General features: G+C 36.7%; 1 protein-coding gene across 1 annotated transcript in view; it reads left to right on the top strand.

The window, feature by feature from the left end:
* SNTG2 (syntrophin gamma 2) overlaps nt 1-18643 on the top strand; it is a 293650-nt gene that overhangs the window by 206605 nt on the left and 68402 nt on the right. The window contains exon 10 of the mRNA XM_074864709.1: nt 14800-14929. Coding sequence (XP_074720810.1) covers nt 14800-14929 — 130 coding nt within the window. The remainder of the gene's footprint in view (nt 1-14799; nt 14930-18643) is intronic.

The raw sequence follows: 18643 nt of genomic DNA, 5'->3' as shown, positions 1-18643 counted from the left end.
AAAATGATAACATAATGCACAATCATGACTATGCTGCGTATCATTGTCATATAGAAACTCATAGTGACAAGAGATTGTATTTCTGCTCATAGAATCTTTTTGCATCTCAGAGACCTAAGTAATGGTTCATAAAGCAGCCATGGAATAGGATGTCAGAGGTGATTTCCCTGGACTTCATGAAAGATGAAAGCAAAAGTGAAGTTCAATAAAGCTTCAGTAAATAATGTATTTGAGAAAGGTATAACACATCACAGCATGCATCAGCTGTTTTCTGCAAACCATTCCATGTGGTAGAACTGCCTCAAATCTGCTGGTAGTTGTGGTCCAAGTAGTCCACAGTTCTCCATATGTATGAGAACAGGAGTTCAGTCACTGTTGTTATTTTCCATTTTCTTTATGGGTTGCCCTATATTTACTTCTAATTCTTGTTAATGAGAGAATTGGAATCTCTACTGAAGCATCAACTATACAAGTCACCTAGTACCAGGAGGTACGAGAAATTCATATGTATACCTTTCTTGATCTATGCCAGATTTGTTACCTGTTTCCTGAAAATGACCTGAAAAACATTATTTTTCTAGTAGGACAGTTATGCTGCTTTAACTTAGAGAAATTAGTCTCCCAAATCAGTTGTCAGCTCCTCTCCCAGACTTTGTGTTAAGGCATCACAGGTGAATAATAATAAATTATCCAGAAAAGTTTTAGGTTCTTCCACAGTCATTATCTGAACTCTTAATCCATTTTATTTAGTCTGCCATCACTTCCTCCACCACTTCCTTCCTACTTCAGCTGACCAGTTCATGTGGTCCGACCCTTCCCAATCTATTATAGGCCTCCAACCATTCAAGACTTAGAAGTTCTCTTGTGATTTAAGGGAACAGATCTCTGGGTGCACATTTAGACATCAACTCATCATCAACTTATCATCAGTGTTCTTAAATTTAAAGGATAAGTTGAAGAAGATAGAACATTTAAACCTCTGACTTCAGTTATCACCATGATAGTTTGAAGCAGTTTCACTCCCATTCTGTGCACTGTATGTATTAGATGGAGCAATCCCAAGGGATTCCAGTTCCCAAACAGTAATGTGTGCATTTTGAGAATTCTTTGAAGGAAAACACCTTCTGATATTGTACTGGGTCTGGCTGAGAAGGAGTTAATTTTCTTTATAGCAGCCCATATGGTGCTGTGTTTTGGTTTGTGACTAAAACTATGTTAATAACACACTGGTGTTTTGGTTGTTGCTGAGCAGTGCTTTCACAACGTCAAGGATTTCTCTTTTTCTTGCTCTGCACGCAGTCAAGCAATAGGCCAGGGTTGGGCAAGAAGTTGGGAGGGGGCACAACCTGAGCCACTGACCTGAATTGAACAAAGGGGTATTCCATGCCATGTAACATTATGTTCAGCAATAAAAACTGAGAAGAGGGAGTTTGGGGGGAGGTAGCCATTGCTTGGAGACTGCCTGGGAATCATTTTGCTTGTGAGAGATGATGTGGCTGCCTTTGCATCAGTTATTTTGTTGTGGGTTGGTTTATTGCATTTTTTTGCTATTCCCTTTGCATATTAAGCTATATTTATTTCGACTCATGAGTTTTCTTGCTTTTCCTATTCTCTCTGCTGTCCCGCTGGAGAGGGGTGGGGGAGTGAGGAGCAGTATGATGCTTAGCTGCTGGCCCGGGATCAATCCATCACAGATATACTTTTCTTGTAAGGATTGAGGCGATTAGTGCTTTCAGTTTCAGTCTTGGAGACACATATTCTCTTGTGATGCATCTTGCTTCCATATATATTTAGTATACACAGCACTCCTTTATTACTGGTGAGTTTTTTCCTTTTAGTTGTAAACAATCTAAAGGAAGACGAAATCATTCCACAAAGTCTATCACTATCCCATGATAGTTTAGTTCTACTAAATGCTCCTTGCTTATTTTGGTAAACTAACAAGAACATCTATATGAGCATTAAAGGAATACCAGAGAGATTAACTGTGGATGAGGTGTTTCCCATGTTTTTACTAAAGGTGTTTATTTTTGCCTGAGGGAGAACAGACTGCTCTTACCCTATTCTCTCCTCGTCTGAAATACGTGTACATATTTTTATTATTATCCCACTTGTATCCTCTCTTTTACATTTCTCCATGTTCGTATAAGCATAAATTTCAGCATTTATCTTCCGTAATTGCTCTCTAAAATCAAAAGTCTGCTTTCCATGAAATAAAACCTACAAGCATTTATAAGTATAAATGGTGGCATCAGTCTAGGTAACAATCCCCCTTTCAGCTATTATCTACACATATCCGCTGCCTTTCACGTTTCAGCCACCAGTGTAAAGTCATTTGAATGAATCCATGACAATTCCCCTGAATGTATCACGGATCCTTCTGACCAATTTGCTAATTTTGCCATTCTCTGACTATTTACTTAGAGCCTGTTTGCAAACATTGGTAGACAGCATGCCTGCTTTTTCAGTATTAAATGAGTTCATGAGTCTATAAGTCATCCTTATAACTTTTTCTCTCCCTCATGTTCTTTGTCATAACTTTGTTGCAATGCTTCATTATATTTTATCCTCTCAGTTACCTCAGTTGGTCTTGAGAAGATGCACTGGCACCAGAATAGCCAGATTACTTTTTAAGTGTACGTTGTTGAAGTGTTGGAACTATCTTCTATAGTGTCACATACACAGCAGTGTGCCTTCTCTTGAGCTAGATGGACTGTATGAAAGGTCTTTTCCCCTACTGCCTACCTGAATTAAATTCAGAGAGGTCTGTATCATTCTTTCCATCAAAATTATCTATATCCCTTTGGCTTTTGACATTGCCTTATAGCTATGCAAAATGTTATGGCTTGTGAAAGGATATTGAAGCCTGTATGATTATTTTGCTGTCTATCCGCACACAGAAAATGCACACTCTGCTTTCTTCAATCCTTCTTTTCCCTGATAGAAAAAACCAGCTTTTTCACCTGTGAAATTCTTGCAGTTTGCTACAGCAGATTTAGCATACTTTTCTTACTAAAATCAATCACAGACTCATTTTTTAACATCTAGTATTGTATATTCTATGTGTAGCATCTGTAAATCCAACTACTTCTGCTGTTCTGATGTGGTAAACAGCTGTCAGCCAGCCTGATGGCCCCTCTGACCTCATTCACTTTTCTTCCCCATCATATTCAAGATTGTTTCATATTTGCAGCATGCTTTTTCTGGTGGTGTAAATAAGCTCCAACTTCCAGATAACCTTAGGAACAAGAAAAATATTGTCTGTCATAAGGTCAAACAGAGTTTGATATGTTACTGCCTTTATTTTTAAAAAATACAGAGTATGACAATGTATGGCCTGTCAGCATCTTACTCGATATTTTTGACCATTTTTTGATTGGGAACATTTGTAATAGCTAGAGTTGTCTGTTAGACTGTAGTGTACTTCTAGTGTGGTTTAGATCAAATCTAGTCTAATCTAATCAGATTAGGTTATATTATTTCCTTTGTGGTTAAACTATGCTGTTTAAATTCCTCTGTACTTCATTTGAGTTTTCCAGTAACTTTGGCAAAAAAGAGTATACTTTTAGCTCTTGTGTCATGAGATGTCCAGGAACACCTGTAGCTGTTTAACTGTTATTCTTTTTCATTGTAGGAGAAAGAAGTTACCTTGAACTTTTCATTTCACTTGACTTTTAATTTTATTTTTCCCAGGAAGTCTTAAGTCTGGTGACTTAATGACACAAGAGTATATTTTTCATATATTATAGATTCTGTCAGCACCATACATGTTAACAGAAACAAGAGAGAATGGGATAGATTTTTTTCCTTCCATATACATAAAGAGGAATGGATGAAAATACTGCAGTGTGACTGTGATGTGTGTTTGTCCATATCAAAAGCAAAAATTTCCCCAGAATATTTTAAAGGAAAGATAAGAAGTGCAGTAGATGTCATTCTTCTTCTCAGTGGAAGAGAAACATTGTATTAACTACTGAAATCACCTTTAATTAGTGTATTTTGTATTGTTGATATGACTGGATCCTATCTGAATATTTCTATGCAGCATGCTGATTAGTCTTTTTGATTACTTAATAATTAAAAAAAATTTTTATTCACTTGCCTTTATAATATAGCACCACTACTTCTATCATTCTACACTTCTCACCAATACATCAATGTCATTTTTCTCTGTAAGAGGTCAGGTAAAATATACAGTGAGAACTCAGTTGCTGTGAATATTCTTAATTGCTAGCTGGTAATGGAAGCATTTTTTGACTGTTGAGGATAGAGTTGGTCACTAAATGTGATATAAGTTTAACAGAGAAATAATGAGATCAGTAAGTCCTTCTGTGCCAAAGGAATTTGTAGTTTATTGTATAGTTTGGGGTGGGTTTATTTTTAAGATAGAAAAGAACAGAAAAGTAAAGGTAGTCTTTTAGAAGGTGGAGAACATAGTTCATTCATTTATAATCTTTCATTTTTCTTACAGAATGTCTAAGTCCTTATTTGTAAAAATGTATAGATAAGTATTTTTAGTCCTTAGGGCGGATACTGATAGTACTTTATAATCATTTTTATTTGCTGTAGTGACTGGATCTTTAAGTGAAGGTACAATAGCTATAACATCTTGAACATTATGAGTTTAGAGACTGAAAAAAAAATTGCTTATTTGGGAGATGGAAATTAAATTGAAGAAATGAGTGGAGTGGAAGTAATTCAGCCCCAGTAACTATAAGCCCATGTAGCTATGATTCCAATTACAAAACAACTTAATTAGATTTAGATGTTATTTTCTATTTCTTGGTACTCTGGTCACTGCAATTACTACAGAGTGTTGTGTGATTTTTTTAAATGGGGTGTTTTGGGTTTTGGGGGTTTTTTTAATTGGTTCACTGGTTTCTTAACAGAATCTTTCTGAAGTATTCTATTTTCCATTTTAACATTTCAGTGAGTTAACAGAATGCCTTTAATTAGATAAATAAATTGGAAAGTAAGAAGTGGAATAAACCATTTTGGAAAGGTAGGAATTAAACACAATCTGTCTGAGTTACAAAACCTGTATTTGCTCATGGTTTTCAGTAACAATTATGTTGAACATGAGGATAAGAAGAACGAGTATGTACTTGAAAGATATCACAATTAAACTGATTTGGAGCAATAGGGTGGGAGACTGGCAGCAATATTACCATCTGATAAAAGGTAAGATGAAAAAGAAAGTATAGGTTTGGAGGGATATTATTACTAGTGTGCCTTAAGGGCCATTTGACTGATGATGCAGAAAACAGTACACTAATTGAAATCATTGGTGAATCAGCATCATCAGTACTGAAGAGGAGCACAATATGTTATGAAAGGGTGGAACTATAGGAAATGCAACATAATAGTACAAAGTGCAGGGGGATCACATTAAGGATTGTTACTACAACAAAAAACCCTATGGAATAATAATTTTTCATGGGAGCCTGGTGAAGGCTTTTTGTTAATGTCAACAAAGACTGGGTACAGTAGTTAGGAAAAGAATAGCTCTGAAAAACCACTGTCCTGCAGACTTATAAAGGAGAGATAGATGGTTTAAAGTATAGCAGGAGAAACACTTTCTAGAAGTAAAAAGCATTAAAACCATTATACAGACACTACTAAGGCTGCCCCATCTAGAATCTCTGTACAATTCTGGTTATTCCAATTAAAACATAAAGTTTTCTATTGAAAATTTTCTTTTCTCAAAAGGTATTGTACTGTCACTTGCTGTTCCTATTTTTAGCTGTAGTATTTTAAGATTTGGCAACTGGGGTTTCCTTTGGCACTTAAGGAATTTTAATCTTTTTTTTTTTTTCCATTCTGCATAGAGTTGGAAAGTGATACTTGTTTTTGATGGGTTTTAGACCTCATAGTCTTGTAATAAAATTGATATATTTCACTGTGGGCAATGTTTTGTGATTTCTACCATGACTATTGATTTTTTGACTGTAGTTACAAAGTACTGAAACTAGCTTGGCATCTGCCTGTATGGGAGTTCATTCTGTAACCTCTATTCTGAATTTGTTCATCTTTGGAGCACTTCAGCAAGCACTTTATTATGTCTTTAGGAATGTAATGCACAGGACAATTTATTGTTTTTTACTACATTGTTCAGGTGATACATAAAAAGAATAAGCCATGAAGTCAGTGGATTTTTAAAAAACATTGTGCATTTTTTTAAGGACTGCCTGAGGACTGCTATGTGTGTTTTTCTTTTAAAGCATCATTAAAATAAGCGTTTACAGTACATTTGTCGCAATTCTGCTCAAGCAGCAAGACATTCTGGAAATCAATTACAAGGGATCAGGTAAATGCAGGCTACAGGATAAGATCTGCTCAGCAGACTGTAAATAGAAAGATACTGGAGAAGCAACCAGGCATTCTGCAGATCTTTCCACAATTCAAGCCACTTACCCTTGGCTAGCTAAATCAGAAAAATCAAGGTATAGGCAGAAAAAAGAAGCTAGACAGGAGCTATGCCACACAGTTAGAATGAAAGATCAGCACTGAATATTGATCCTTAGAGACTGGTACTGCTTTAGAACCTGTTTCTTATGTGAGAAGTGACAGAAAATGTTTTGGGCAGAAATTAGACATACTTTTGGATGCAATATACTTCCAATCCAAAAGTGTATCAAAAATCAGTGACATGAAAACTAAGGAAATTGCTGTTTCTTTGGACTCTAGGGCAATATATACACATGCTTAAATACATCCCTTTAATTCTGTTCAGTAGCATGAAGCCAACATAGGGAAAGTGAGCTGGTTAATTTTTGAATCTTCATCCTTATGATATTAACCTTCTGGTTTTAAAATCTGTACTGCAACTAAGTGTGCAAGCAAAAATGAAGCACTTTCATTCTTTTCAGAATGCACATACTCAGGAACCATTTCTGCTTTCCCCAAAAGATGATGTGTTGCTCTGGAAAATTGATGTGACACCTCTTCACTCTTGTTTTTTCTAGTAAATAACATCCTTTAGAAGACGGAATGGTGGATCACACCATGGCATATTGACAGCAAACAGAAGAAAAGGCAAAATAAATCCTGTCCCCCCCAAAAGATAAATAGACTATTACTCTTAGGGAATTGTTCATATTAATATTACCACTAAGTTCAAAGAATTATTACTTTTCGTTTGTTTCTTTCTCGAGAAGTTGAGACTTACTTTGTCTTCTGCTTGCTGACAACGTACTAAATTCTAATCCACCAGGATTAGCTGAGCAAGACTCTACCCCCACATGTCGTCAATAAATCTCTCAGGATAAATAGCCTTGAGTTTCCGCAGCAGACCTGCTTGCTTCACACTATCTTTGACACCAAAGAAGAAAAAAAATTCTGGAGCAAGCTGAATATGTTGAAGTCTGCAATGCTCATTACTTAGCTTTATTGCTGGTATTTTACAAAATACCTGTTAGTTCAAGAAATACATGTTTTCAGGGGACTGTTATGGGAAGAAAACCCTGATTTGCATTGTGGTATTTTATCAGTAATGATAGTAATATATGATCAAGCTATATTGCTCCTTCTTCTGAAAGCAAAGGGTATTTAGATTTCAAAGAAATCCACCACATTACTAGATGTATGTCGAGCACTTGGGCATCTATTTTCCCTAACATGTCTGAATTTCATAGATAGTATAAATTGGATATTTAAACCATGTGGCGAATTGATCATCTTGAAGAAGTAATCTTTTGCATATAATTTAAAGATAATGACACTGGTGATCTCTGTAGTCATGACAGAGATTTGTTGTCCTGAGCTATGGAAAATACTCATGCCAAAAGACTTACAGGGCTTGAATCTGAATCTGAACTGTCATTACAGGGCAGGCAGTCCAATAATTACTATCCAAGTATAGGTTTTGTTAACCATCTCAAGTATGTAAAAAAATTCCTAGAGACACGTATTATATTGGAGATCGAAGCCATTGATGTATCAAATCAGCTCTGAAGACATCATTAAGATAAATCCAGTCTTCCTACAAGAGATAGTGTGAAATACAGTTGCGTAATTTATTATTTAAAATTTCAACTTCTCCCACATACTTCTATTGTGCTTAAGGAGAAATTAGGAAATAACATGCATCTTTATTATCCTAGTGATTAAAATAAATTGTAAATATTTGCATTCTTTTTTAAGATACAGCTGAAGGATTTTTAACTCTGATAATATTTATTTTGCCAGTGCATTCAGTAAGATGGTGAAACTGATCTTGTTTGATTTGTTAATTTATATTTACTAATATTTTCTTGTATTTGAATTAACATGCAACTTCTGCTCTGAATCTAAAAGACATCTGCATGTCAATAACTTACGGCAAAATCACATTTGACCTAAATGCTGTGGGACCATTCACATGCTTAAAATTTTTGTGGGATTGGAATTTAATGGATGAGATTCATCTCACCTGACTAGACATCTGATAGTCATTCACCTATGAAAGTGCTAAATTCCTGGACTCACCTCGCAGTCAGTGGAGAGAAATAAGCATCTCCAGAGAATGATCCAGCCCACCTATCTGTGCATTTGCTTATGATAAAACAAAATAGTTCCTGAGTTTAGCATGACTTACTTATTTCATCAAATATTTCAGGCTGGAAGGGATCTTGGAAGTCACCTAGTCCAGCTCCCTGCTCAAAGCATGTCTAATGAGAACATATTGCTCAGGGCCATCTCTTGTCAGTTCCTGAACACTTCCTAGGATGGAGATTTCACAACCTTGCTGGGCAACCTGTGCCAGCGTTTGATCACCTTGGGGTGGGGGGGGGGGGTGGGGGGGCGGGAATAAAAAAAATCTAATGTGGAATTGAAATTTGCTGTGTTCCAGTTGTGTCTGCTGTCTGTTATCCATATACTTAGGGAACAGAACTTTATATAATTGAATGGGGCAAAACCCATCTCACTTGAATTACTACTAACTGATGAAATTATAAAACACATATTAGTAAATATATATACACTCCATTCTCCAGCCCACCACAGTGACTGGTCCTACTGCACATTCTGCACTCAAGAGACGACGGTAGTACACTGATACTGCATACAGCTTTCAGTCATTCAAGCTGCTCATGTTTCCCTGCAAGACTCCTCCATCTCTTTCTTCCATACAAATAAAGCATGCTGAAACTGTAATTCCTCAGATTTTTCTGTCTGCAGCAAAGCCAAATACCTCACACCTGCATCCTACTCTGCTTTCTCTTTCAGCTGGCAATATTACCCTTGTTTATTACCTTGAAGCATAATGTCTGTGTTATTTCAGTTATCTTACTTCATTGCTCCAAGTTTAATACAAAATAAACCAAAGTTACAATAGTGGAAGCAAAATGTTCACAAAAAAACCAAACATGAAATGCAATCCAAGTTTATGTTTAAAACTTTTATATCTTTTTAGCTACATAGTTTCTGTTAATAGTCCATTTTCTGTTAATAGTTCAATTATATAAGCAAATTTGAACAGTTTTAAGATACAAGGCTATATGCCATTTACAGTACAAAATCCCATTATTTTTAACAAAGAATTTCAAAGAGATTAAGTAATTAAAATAATTCTTTTTTTTTGAATTTTCATTCAGGTCCACCCATAATTTACAAAATTTCAGGCTAAATAGATATTCTAGCGGGAGGCCATATAGTACTATAAACAAGACACTAGAAAATGGCATAAGACAAGCAATAAAAACTCAAGTCAGACATCAAAAAATCATACAAACAGGAAGGAAGACTGGGAAGATGCAAAACTGATCAAATCTGTCTGTATCAGCATGGTAGTAAACTTTAGGTAAAACAGCTGCTGTCAGACAAACATCTAGGTTTTTATTAAGGAAATACAATAAAACATTCAGATAAATCTAATGGAGAGATGGTTTCACATGCTACAGATACTGAAAATCTTAAAACATATTTTGCTAAAATCCTTAGCCTCCAATAAAGCAAAAATTCAGATTTTCCCAATACAGCTGGCACTGAAAATACATTTTCTCATAGAAAAGTCTTTGGATTTAACACCTGTAGTAGCTAACTGCCCATACAGCAAAACTTGCTTTATTAATATTAATTAATATTGTCTAGAAGTGTCAATGTCAGGAAGAGAACTGAAGTCTACCAGTGCCCATCTGTTATTCTGACTGCCATTCTCACAAAGACAGTGTTTATTTTCTTAACAGAAATTAATGCAGTAAACAAACCCCAAAAGAGACCAGGAATGCAGGTCCATTCATCATTTCACCATGAAAGTGAGATAGAATGAGGCCAAGAATAGAAAAGAGTGCTTCATGCTCCCTAGTGGAAATGCTTGCAGGAAACAAAGTTACAGACTGGGAGACAAATCTGAAAATAGTAAGAAATGTGAGGGTAATTCATTGCAAATTTCTAGAATTTAGGGAAAGCAAACATTCATTTCTGGTTCTAGTTGGAATAGTCTGTACAGTAACAGCAGTAGTAGAAGAGATGGGAATTTCCTCTAACTGTGTTTTAAAATGGGCTTGCAGCCTCAGAGAAAAAAAGAAAAAAAAAGCTAAGATATGTCATGTTATTTTGTGGCAGTAAGTCATCTTATTTTGTGGTGATGAAATGACTTCATAGCATCTTGAGACCTCTCAAACTTACTATTGGATATTAAATGGAAAGCTCGTCCTTGTCAGCTAGCAGGAATAGGTGCTTAGTTGTGCCTCTATTTTTTTCTTTTCTGTGTTTTGAAGAAATGGAGAAAGGCATGGTATTTAAGTCTCTAAAATTTTTCTATTGAATTCAAATGCTGTCTTGATGCTTGCATTTATTGTTTCACTTAAAAACAAAAGCCTCAGCATTCATTTTCTTAGGCTTTTATTTTCAGTTTGGATATTTGTTTTTACTTGTATCCTTATATACACTACGCTTTTCAGACCACAGTGTGATACATGTAACAATATATTATGGGATCTGTAGAGGGAAACTGTTGTAACTGAAGGCAAGAAATAATCATAGTAAAGTTGAGTAAGGTTGAGAGCAAAATCACTGTATTACTAGAACAGACTTTGTGGCTGACATCTGTAAACTTTGAAAAACCCTGGCTCTCTCTTTTTCTATTTCATTTCACATAATCACAGAATCATCTAGGTTGGAAAAGACCTTGAAGATCGTCTAGTCCAACCATTAACCTAACACTGACCGTTCTCAACTACAACATATCCCTAAGTGCTATGTCAACCCGACTCTTAAACACCTCCAGGGATGGAGACTCCACCACTGCCCTGGGCAGCCCATTCCAATGCCTAACAACCCGTTCTGTAAAGAAATACTTCCTAATATCCAGTCTAAACCTTCCCTGGTGCAACTTGAGTCCATTCCCTCTTGTCCTATCGCTTGTTACTTGGTTAAAGAGACTCATCCCCATCTCTCTGCAACCTCCTTTCAGGTAGTTGTAGAGGGCGATGAGGTCTCCCCTCAGCCTCCTCTTCTCCAGACTAAACAACCCCAGTTCCCTCAGCCACTCCTCGTACGACATGTGCTCCAGACCCTTCACCAGCTTTGTTGCCCTTCTCTGGACACGCTCAAGTAATTCAATGTCCTTTTTGTAGTGAGGGGCCCAAAACTGAACACAGTAGTCGAGGTGCAGCCTCACCAGTGCCGAGTACAGGGGTAAGATCCCTTCCCTGTCCCTGCTGGCCACGCTATTTCTGACACAAGCCAGGATACCATTGGCCTTCTTGGCCACCTGGGCACACTGCTGGCTCATGTTCAGCCGGCTGTCAATCCACACCCCCAGGTCCCTCTCTGACTGGCAGCTCTCCAGCCACGCCTCCCCAAGCCTGTAGCGCTGCTGGGGGTTGTTGTGGCTGAAGTGCAGCACCTGGCATTTGGCCTTATTGAAACTCCTACAGTTGGCCTTAGCCCATCACTCCAGCCTGTCCAGGTCTCTCTGCAGAGCCTCCCTACCCTCGAGCAGATCAACACTCCCACCCAACTTGGTGTCATCTGCAAACTTACTGAGGGTGCACTCGATCCCCTCGTCTAGATCATCAATAAAGACACAATGCTTTCTGGTAAAACTAGCTTTCTGCCTGAGTTGGGACAGTGTTGCCCCAAAGGTCTCAGTCCCCTGTGGGAGGCAGTGTGACCACCTTCTGCCCATCAGAAGCCTTGAACCAGGCAGAGCTCTTGGGAAAGGATGTCCTGGTGTCCATTTGCAGGGGCAAGGGAACAGCTCTGCAGAAAGGGCTTAGGCATCTTGATGGACACCATGTTGAGCATGAGTCCGGCTGTAGCACTTTCAGTGATGAAGCCCCACACATGGGGCTGCATTAGCAATAACATAGTCAGCAAGTCATGGGAAGTGATTATTGTCCTCTACTTTGCATTCCCGAGGGCACATCTGAAATACCTGCATCTAAAATACCGTGTCCAGTTTGGGTCTTCCTGTGGAAAAGAGATTTGTGTTTTAAACCAGTTAGTGAGGAGGCTGGACTAGAGGATTTGCAGGATCCCTTACACCCTATTTGATTCTGTGCAGATATCGTCAGTGTTCAGATTTCTATATGCATTTGTTTGAACCTTGTTAACTGTCTGTTACAACTGATCACTATATTTTAATAAGGTAAAGGACAACAAGAGTTTTAGTGTAATCTTCACTGTTGTCAACACCAGATTTCAAATGATAAAAGATTGGTTAAGTTTTATAATAAAACTTGTTAATTTTTAATCTTGATTGCCTGTGTTTGTTGGTTACATTAGTTGTTAGCTGAGGAACTCCCTTCTGTGATCTTTCATCAGCCACTTGTATAACTTTGTGCCGCTTGGATAAGGCATAAACTCTGCATGCCTTTATGCATCTACTGAAGCTGAGTTGGTATCCAGGCACCCTGTGGATTTGTGGAGAGCACGTACTATTTCTTGGCTCTGTTAAATGCTCTGGATTGTCCTCTCTGTCTGTGTAAGGATTCTAGCATCTTAGCTTTGATATTTGAATTTGATACCTAAGTTAGGCATTGTGAATAGCTTCCCTTCACAGCACCAAATTGTCTGTTTCCATGCTCCACTGTCTATTGATGGACAGATCGTCACTGTCGCAGTGGGATGTTGAATAGATCATACCCTAAGTCATTCCATTACAGCACTGTTGGGATCTTTGTCAGAGCCTTAGGTAAAAGGAACAGTATGCTTGAGAGGTGATTATTTCACTCAGTTTACTTGAAGACAATAAAAGGATTTGTTTTGACCTTTTCTTTCTTTCTGAAGAGGTGAAACAGATTTACTGAAATGAAAGTGACAAAGAATTGTGCCATTGTGTCAGGTTTTAGTAGTTACCATGATAATTCAATCATGAAAGTAAAACAAGGGAATCAGCCGATATGTATTTAAGTCTTCAGACCAAGATTATCTTTGCTAACAGCAAGTATAACGTTTTACAGCTCTTAACAGCAAAGCATATCAGTTAATGTATCTATATGTATTAGGATATTTGTCGTGTTAATATTGTGTGTGATGAGTGTTTTGTATGACCTTTTTTAGCATGTATATAGAGTTCAGTATTCATGTTCACCACCAAACTCCCTGCAAATGACAAACGTTAGGTTAATAACTTTTTCAGTAAGTCATGAATGAATAACTGCCTATTAACCTCTATGTGTCATCTTGAATGCTCATGTTGACATATATCATAAATTAAGCAGTAGAGGACTTCACCTTAGGTCAGAGAATCCCAGGAAAACCCAGCAACTTCATAGACCAGTATTCTTGATTCAATAGTTTGCTTTCTTCTCGGTTAGAACCAAAATGAAAGCAATATAGCATATAAGTGTAAATATCTAATTTGTAAATGTAGAAGGTAGCAGTGATATTCTCCATATCATATACAAACCAAACATACGCACAATCATTCAGATAATTATAATAGCCTTTCACAATAGCATATGACTAAATTCTAATTCTTGTGACACTCATGGGCACGTAAATAATCTATGTAGCTTTCTGAAGGTTAGTTGCTGAAACAATTGTGTGTCACATGTTTTAAATTTAGACCACTGTACTTCCATGCCACTATGTAATGAACTTTTGTTGTTCCTATTGAAAAAATCTCATAGTTAAAAATTCATATCCACCAGCATCCAAATGTGGGGGATTTCAGAAGTACGTCCACAGTGCCTAACTTACTGCATATAGTAAGGGAAGCATTGGCATTTGCAGAATGAAGTTGCTATAAACACATAAAAGATGCATAAAAAATGAATAAAATGCAATTGCACATTAGCATGTGCCAATGCCATTTTGAGAAAGGGCCCTACATTCAAAAATTATTTAAAGAAACTTCTAAGTACATTCTTCAAATTCCTATGTCATAAAAGATCTTAAAGGAAACATTGCTTCAAATGTTATATAGAAAAGTATAGGAATCCAGTAATTAAAGCTAGGGAAGGCAGTTCTTTGCAACTGAATACGTTCCTAGTAAATGAAACCGAAACACAATAAAGAAATAGTCACTTTGATTTAAAAAAAAAAAAAATTATGTTTGTTCAAAAAGATCTAATGCATACTTCCTGAATACACTACCTTAAGTTCAGTAATTATGAACATAATATGTATACTCAAGGGAAGTAAATGATCAGCACATATATATGCTGGTACAGAGAAAGTGCTTATTGTATGTGTTGCTCCTGGTACTGCCCATTATTATCCTTATTTTTGTTGCCTTTCTTTTGATTTGTAAAGTTAAGACTCAAAACTTGTCAAAAGCTGTAAAAATCACTGGAATACTGAGAAATATTGGGCAGTTTCAGAAAATTGACATATCTTCCTTTACGGATATATTTCTTCTTACTGCAGATCTAATGCATTTGAAGTGCTGGCACTCGATGGAGTTAGTACTGGGATACTTCAGTTTTATACAGCCCAGGAGAGTGCTGACTGGCTGAGAGCAATATCAACTAACATCAGTGATTTGACACTTCAAAATGTATGTTACTTTCTGCATATTTTCTTGTCTATGCTACTGTAAAATTATTTCTAATTTTCCAAGGGTAGAAAATAATTCACATTTAAGATACAATATATAAAACACGTGTATGGGGAGGAAAAGGAGAAAGGAAAGAGCAAGAAGGGGTTGTCTGGTCAATCAAAAGTATCAAGAAGTTTTCAAGACTTGCAGTGTTATTATAGATAAGAGAGTAATAGAAAATCAGATTACATTTATTATTTTAAAGACTTTTAAAGGCAAAATATTTATCCTTTCCAGTCATTTCACAGACCTTTAGATATGACCAAGTATTTTGTTTTTACATTTTTGTAATTAAAATCTGCTTGAAATTAGTATTTATTGATTTTGAAGTAGGCATGTGGAAATTCTGTAGCTAGTGAAGTGTGACTTATAGAGACTTACTGGGAGACAGTATTTTTACCTCTCTAAGTTGTCTAGAAGTTGATTTATTTAAGGTCATGTTATTCCCTCTTTCTCCCTAGAAGTATAAAGATCCTTATGCTGTTTTAAGTTTTTCCTGTAAATTCATAATTAGTATTTGCTATTGCAAGTAGAAGTATTAAATAATCCCTGGAGAAACAGAAAATTATTATTTGGACAGCACATTATTATTCCAAGAAAGAACAACTGAAAACTATTGAAGATTCTAGAATGAATCATAACATTAAATAGGCAACTCAATCATGTATAATACCGAAAAGATAATTCAATCTTTTTTGAAATGGTAGAAATCGATGATGAAAACATAAGAGCACAGCTCTCTCTGGAAGAATTGCCTGTGTGGGTTTTTAATCTTTTTCTCTTTAGATGTGTTCAGGCTGTAACCTCTTTTATAAATTATGATTTAGTAGCATGTCTTTAATTTATGCTTTGTACGCTAGTTTAATTGTTGCTTGGTTCTTCAGATTATGTTGATGTAGAATTTGTATTGGATTTCAACATAAATCTTTGGTCGAGACATTATAAATTGAATTTATTTTTCCAGTCTTCAAAAGTTACTTAGAATCACATTTGATCACAATAGTTCATTTATTACTTTAATTCTTATAAATATTCAATTGCTTAAGCAATGCCTTTGACAAAATCAAGCATTTTTGCTTATGATGCATTCTTTATAAATATTCTCTATGTGATTCACATCATTTACAGGGTATTACTATTTGATAATTCTAAGAAAGCAATGTAAATTATTAATGAAATTTCATAATTCCTTCTGTGTGAATAGCAAAAGGAAGTGTATGATATTTTTAGAGAAATTCCAGTCCATAGTTACTAAGCCAAATTCTTTTGCTTTCTAAAGAGATCTACTGAATAAATCCCTCCAAGGATATAGGTGAATAAGACAGGAAAAAGTGACTATAAATGCAAGCAGATTTTATTAGCCATAGAGTTCTAGTCTGTTTTATTCAAATGCACTACGTGCAGTAGCACGTGTCCTGACATAGTATCTTCACTATGTTGTGACCTGTCTGAAGCAGTGTTTTATTGCAGACTGAGTACTTGGATTGGTCTTCTCCCTTATCTATCACAATAGTGAATTCTGTAAACAAAGTGGTCCGTCTGGTGTTCATATAAGTGGCTGTTCTGGGGAAGGGTCTGAGAAACAACAGCCATGATAAATTCACAGGTTTTGTGTTCTTGGTGAGATACAGAGTAAACTCTATACAGATCGTATGAGAAGCGCGTAAACTTTTTGCTTGGACTTAATGCTTTACAGGTTTTGTCAGGTGTGCAAACCTGTGGTACAACTGGAAAGGTCTGGCCACACTATTATTTTAATTACTGATCATCCGAACAGGAGATGTAATAGTCAGTGAGAATCCCTTTTATTGCAAAGCATTTTTTAAGACCAGGACTGTGAGTCTGGAGTCCAACTAAAGTGTATAGTAACAGGAGGCTGGAGCGTGCTTCCTGCCTCTGGGCGGCCAGAGGACACAGGCTGTTTGACATCCACAGTGCTTAAGAAAAGGCCTTTGGATAAGCTTCTTGAAAATCCATTTGGAATGCTTTTTATTACCTTAATACTATCATTTCATAAAATTATTCTTATCATACTTCTGAAATTGACATTAGGGAATGGATCTGTAATTCCTCAGAGCTTTTTTCTGTTTCTGCACTTCTCCACTTCTGTAGAGTGTCTCCCCCATTCTCCAGGACTACCTGAAGATAATCACTGATGGTTCAGAGGTTATTTCAGATAAGCTCTTATCTATTTATGGGTTATTTTCATGAGTCCTTGCTGACTCTAAGTTCAATTGCTTCGCCAGATATTTAAACTATTCATTTGCTATTCTGTTCTGTCCCATCATCTCTGTACATAAATTAATTGGTCACGATGGACCTTCTTGCGGATACTGTTGGCATAAAGAATGTCAGCATCCTTCTTGACCTATTACTAAGTATTTAAGCAATACATTCCATTGTTTGCATTTTACTTTCACACATTTTTAGATTTTGTTTGTGCTGATAGTTGTTTCTTGACTGTAGCAACTCTTTCTGCACCTTAGTTATTCTTACTTCACCTGTGCCTATTCATCCTACTCTTACATACATACTGTCATACACATTTGCATACCATTTTGAATCTTTTCTTTTAGAATTTTAATTCTTAAAGAGCTCCTGATACAGATTGTTTTCTTACAGTGCACCCTATCTTTCATGTATCACTTTACCCTATTATACTTTATTTTGCTATTTTACCCTAATACAGTCTCATTCAGCAACTGACAGCTTTGTCAGATTTCCTGCTGATGCCAATAGACAATCCTAATGTAGGCAGTATAAAAATAGCTCTGCCACAATGTGACACTTCTGCTAATATCAGACTACTCTTTTGAAGTACTGAAACATCTAACTTCTATGCAAAGGCAAGCTCTCTGGGGATCAAGTGTAAAGGGGGAGTCATCTTTCAATAGGGAAGATGTGAGAAGTCGTCACTGCATAAGGATGCTACCCCTGGTTGTTAGCATATCTAGAAAGTGTTACTCGGTAGATGAGAAATAATGATTCTGGTACTAGCCTGGAGAGAGTTAGTTCATATAAGACAGAGGAGCATGGGGAATACTGTGACATGGAGAAAGATGTAAGGGTATCTTTTCAGCCCTCCTTACTGATATATGCCCTGTATGCTTAGCTGAGAAAAATCTCCTAATAACAGTCACTTCTACAAACAGTACAGATTATGCTGTGCTGGAGATGGCTTTTTAGGAGATAGTTTTTTGGAATAATTTATATTTCTCTCTCTGTTTTGCACCATTTAGATAGCCAGCTGTTAAATATGTGCAGCTTTTCTCATGGATCTTAATTATTTTGTTTGAAACATAGCAAATGGAGGCTCCAAAAGAGGCAGGCAATCCCTCACCCTCTTGCTACCAGGCAGAAGGAGGGGACCTAAGAGATGGGGGAGACTGGAAACAGGTCCCTGCTCAGGGAGGTAGGAAAATCCCCTCCCAACCTCCCTCACCTTCCATAGTGCCCCTTCACAACAGATATGGGGCCCTGGAACTTGTGAATGAAGCAGAGAAGGATAAAGGAAATGATCCAAATAAGGAGGAAGATGAAGGTCCACCAAGGCTGGGTCGCCCCCGACCATGTATTAAAATAAATTCTAAAAAGAACCCCAGAAGGGTCATTGTAGTGGGTGACTCCATTCTGAGGCATGTTGAAGGCCCAATGTGCAGACTGGACCTGCTT

Source organism: Strix uralensis, chromosome 3 (assembly GCF_047716275.1).
Source record: "Strix uralensis isolate ZFMK-TIS-50842 chromosome 3, bStrUra1, whole genome shotgun sequence".
Taxonomy (NCBI): domain Eukaryota; kingdom Metazoa; phylum Chordata; class Aves; order Strigiformes; family Strigidae; genus Strix; species Strix uralensis.
The sequence above is the reverse complement of the archived record's forward strand: the minus strand, read 5'-3'. Positions and strand labels throughout refer to the sequence as shown.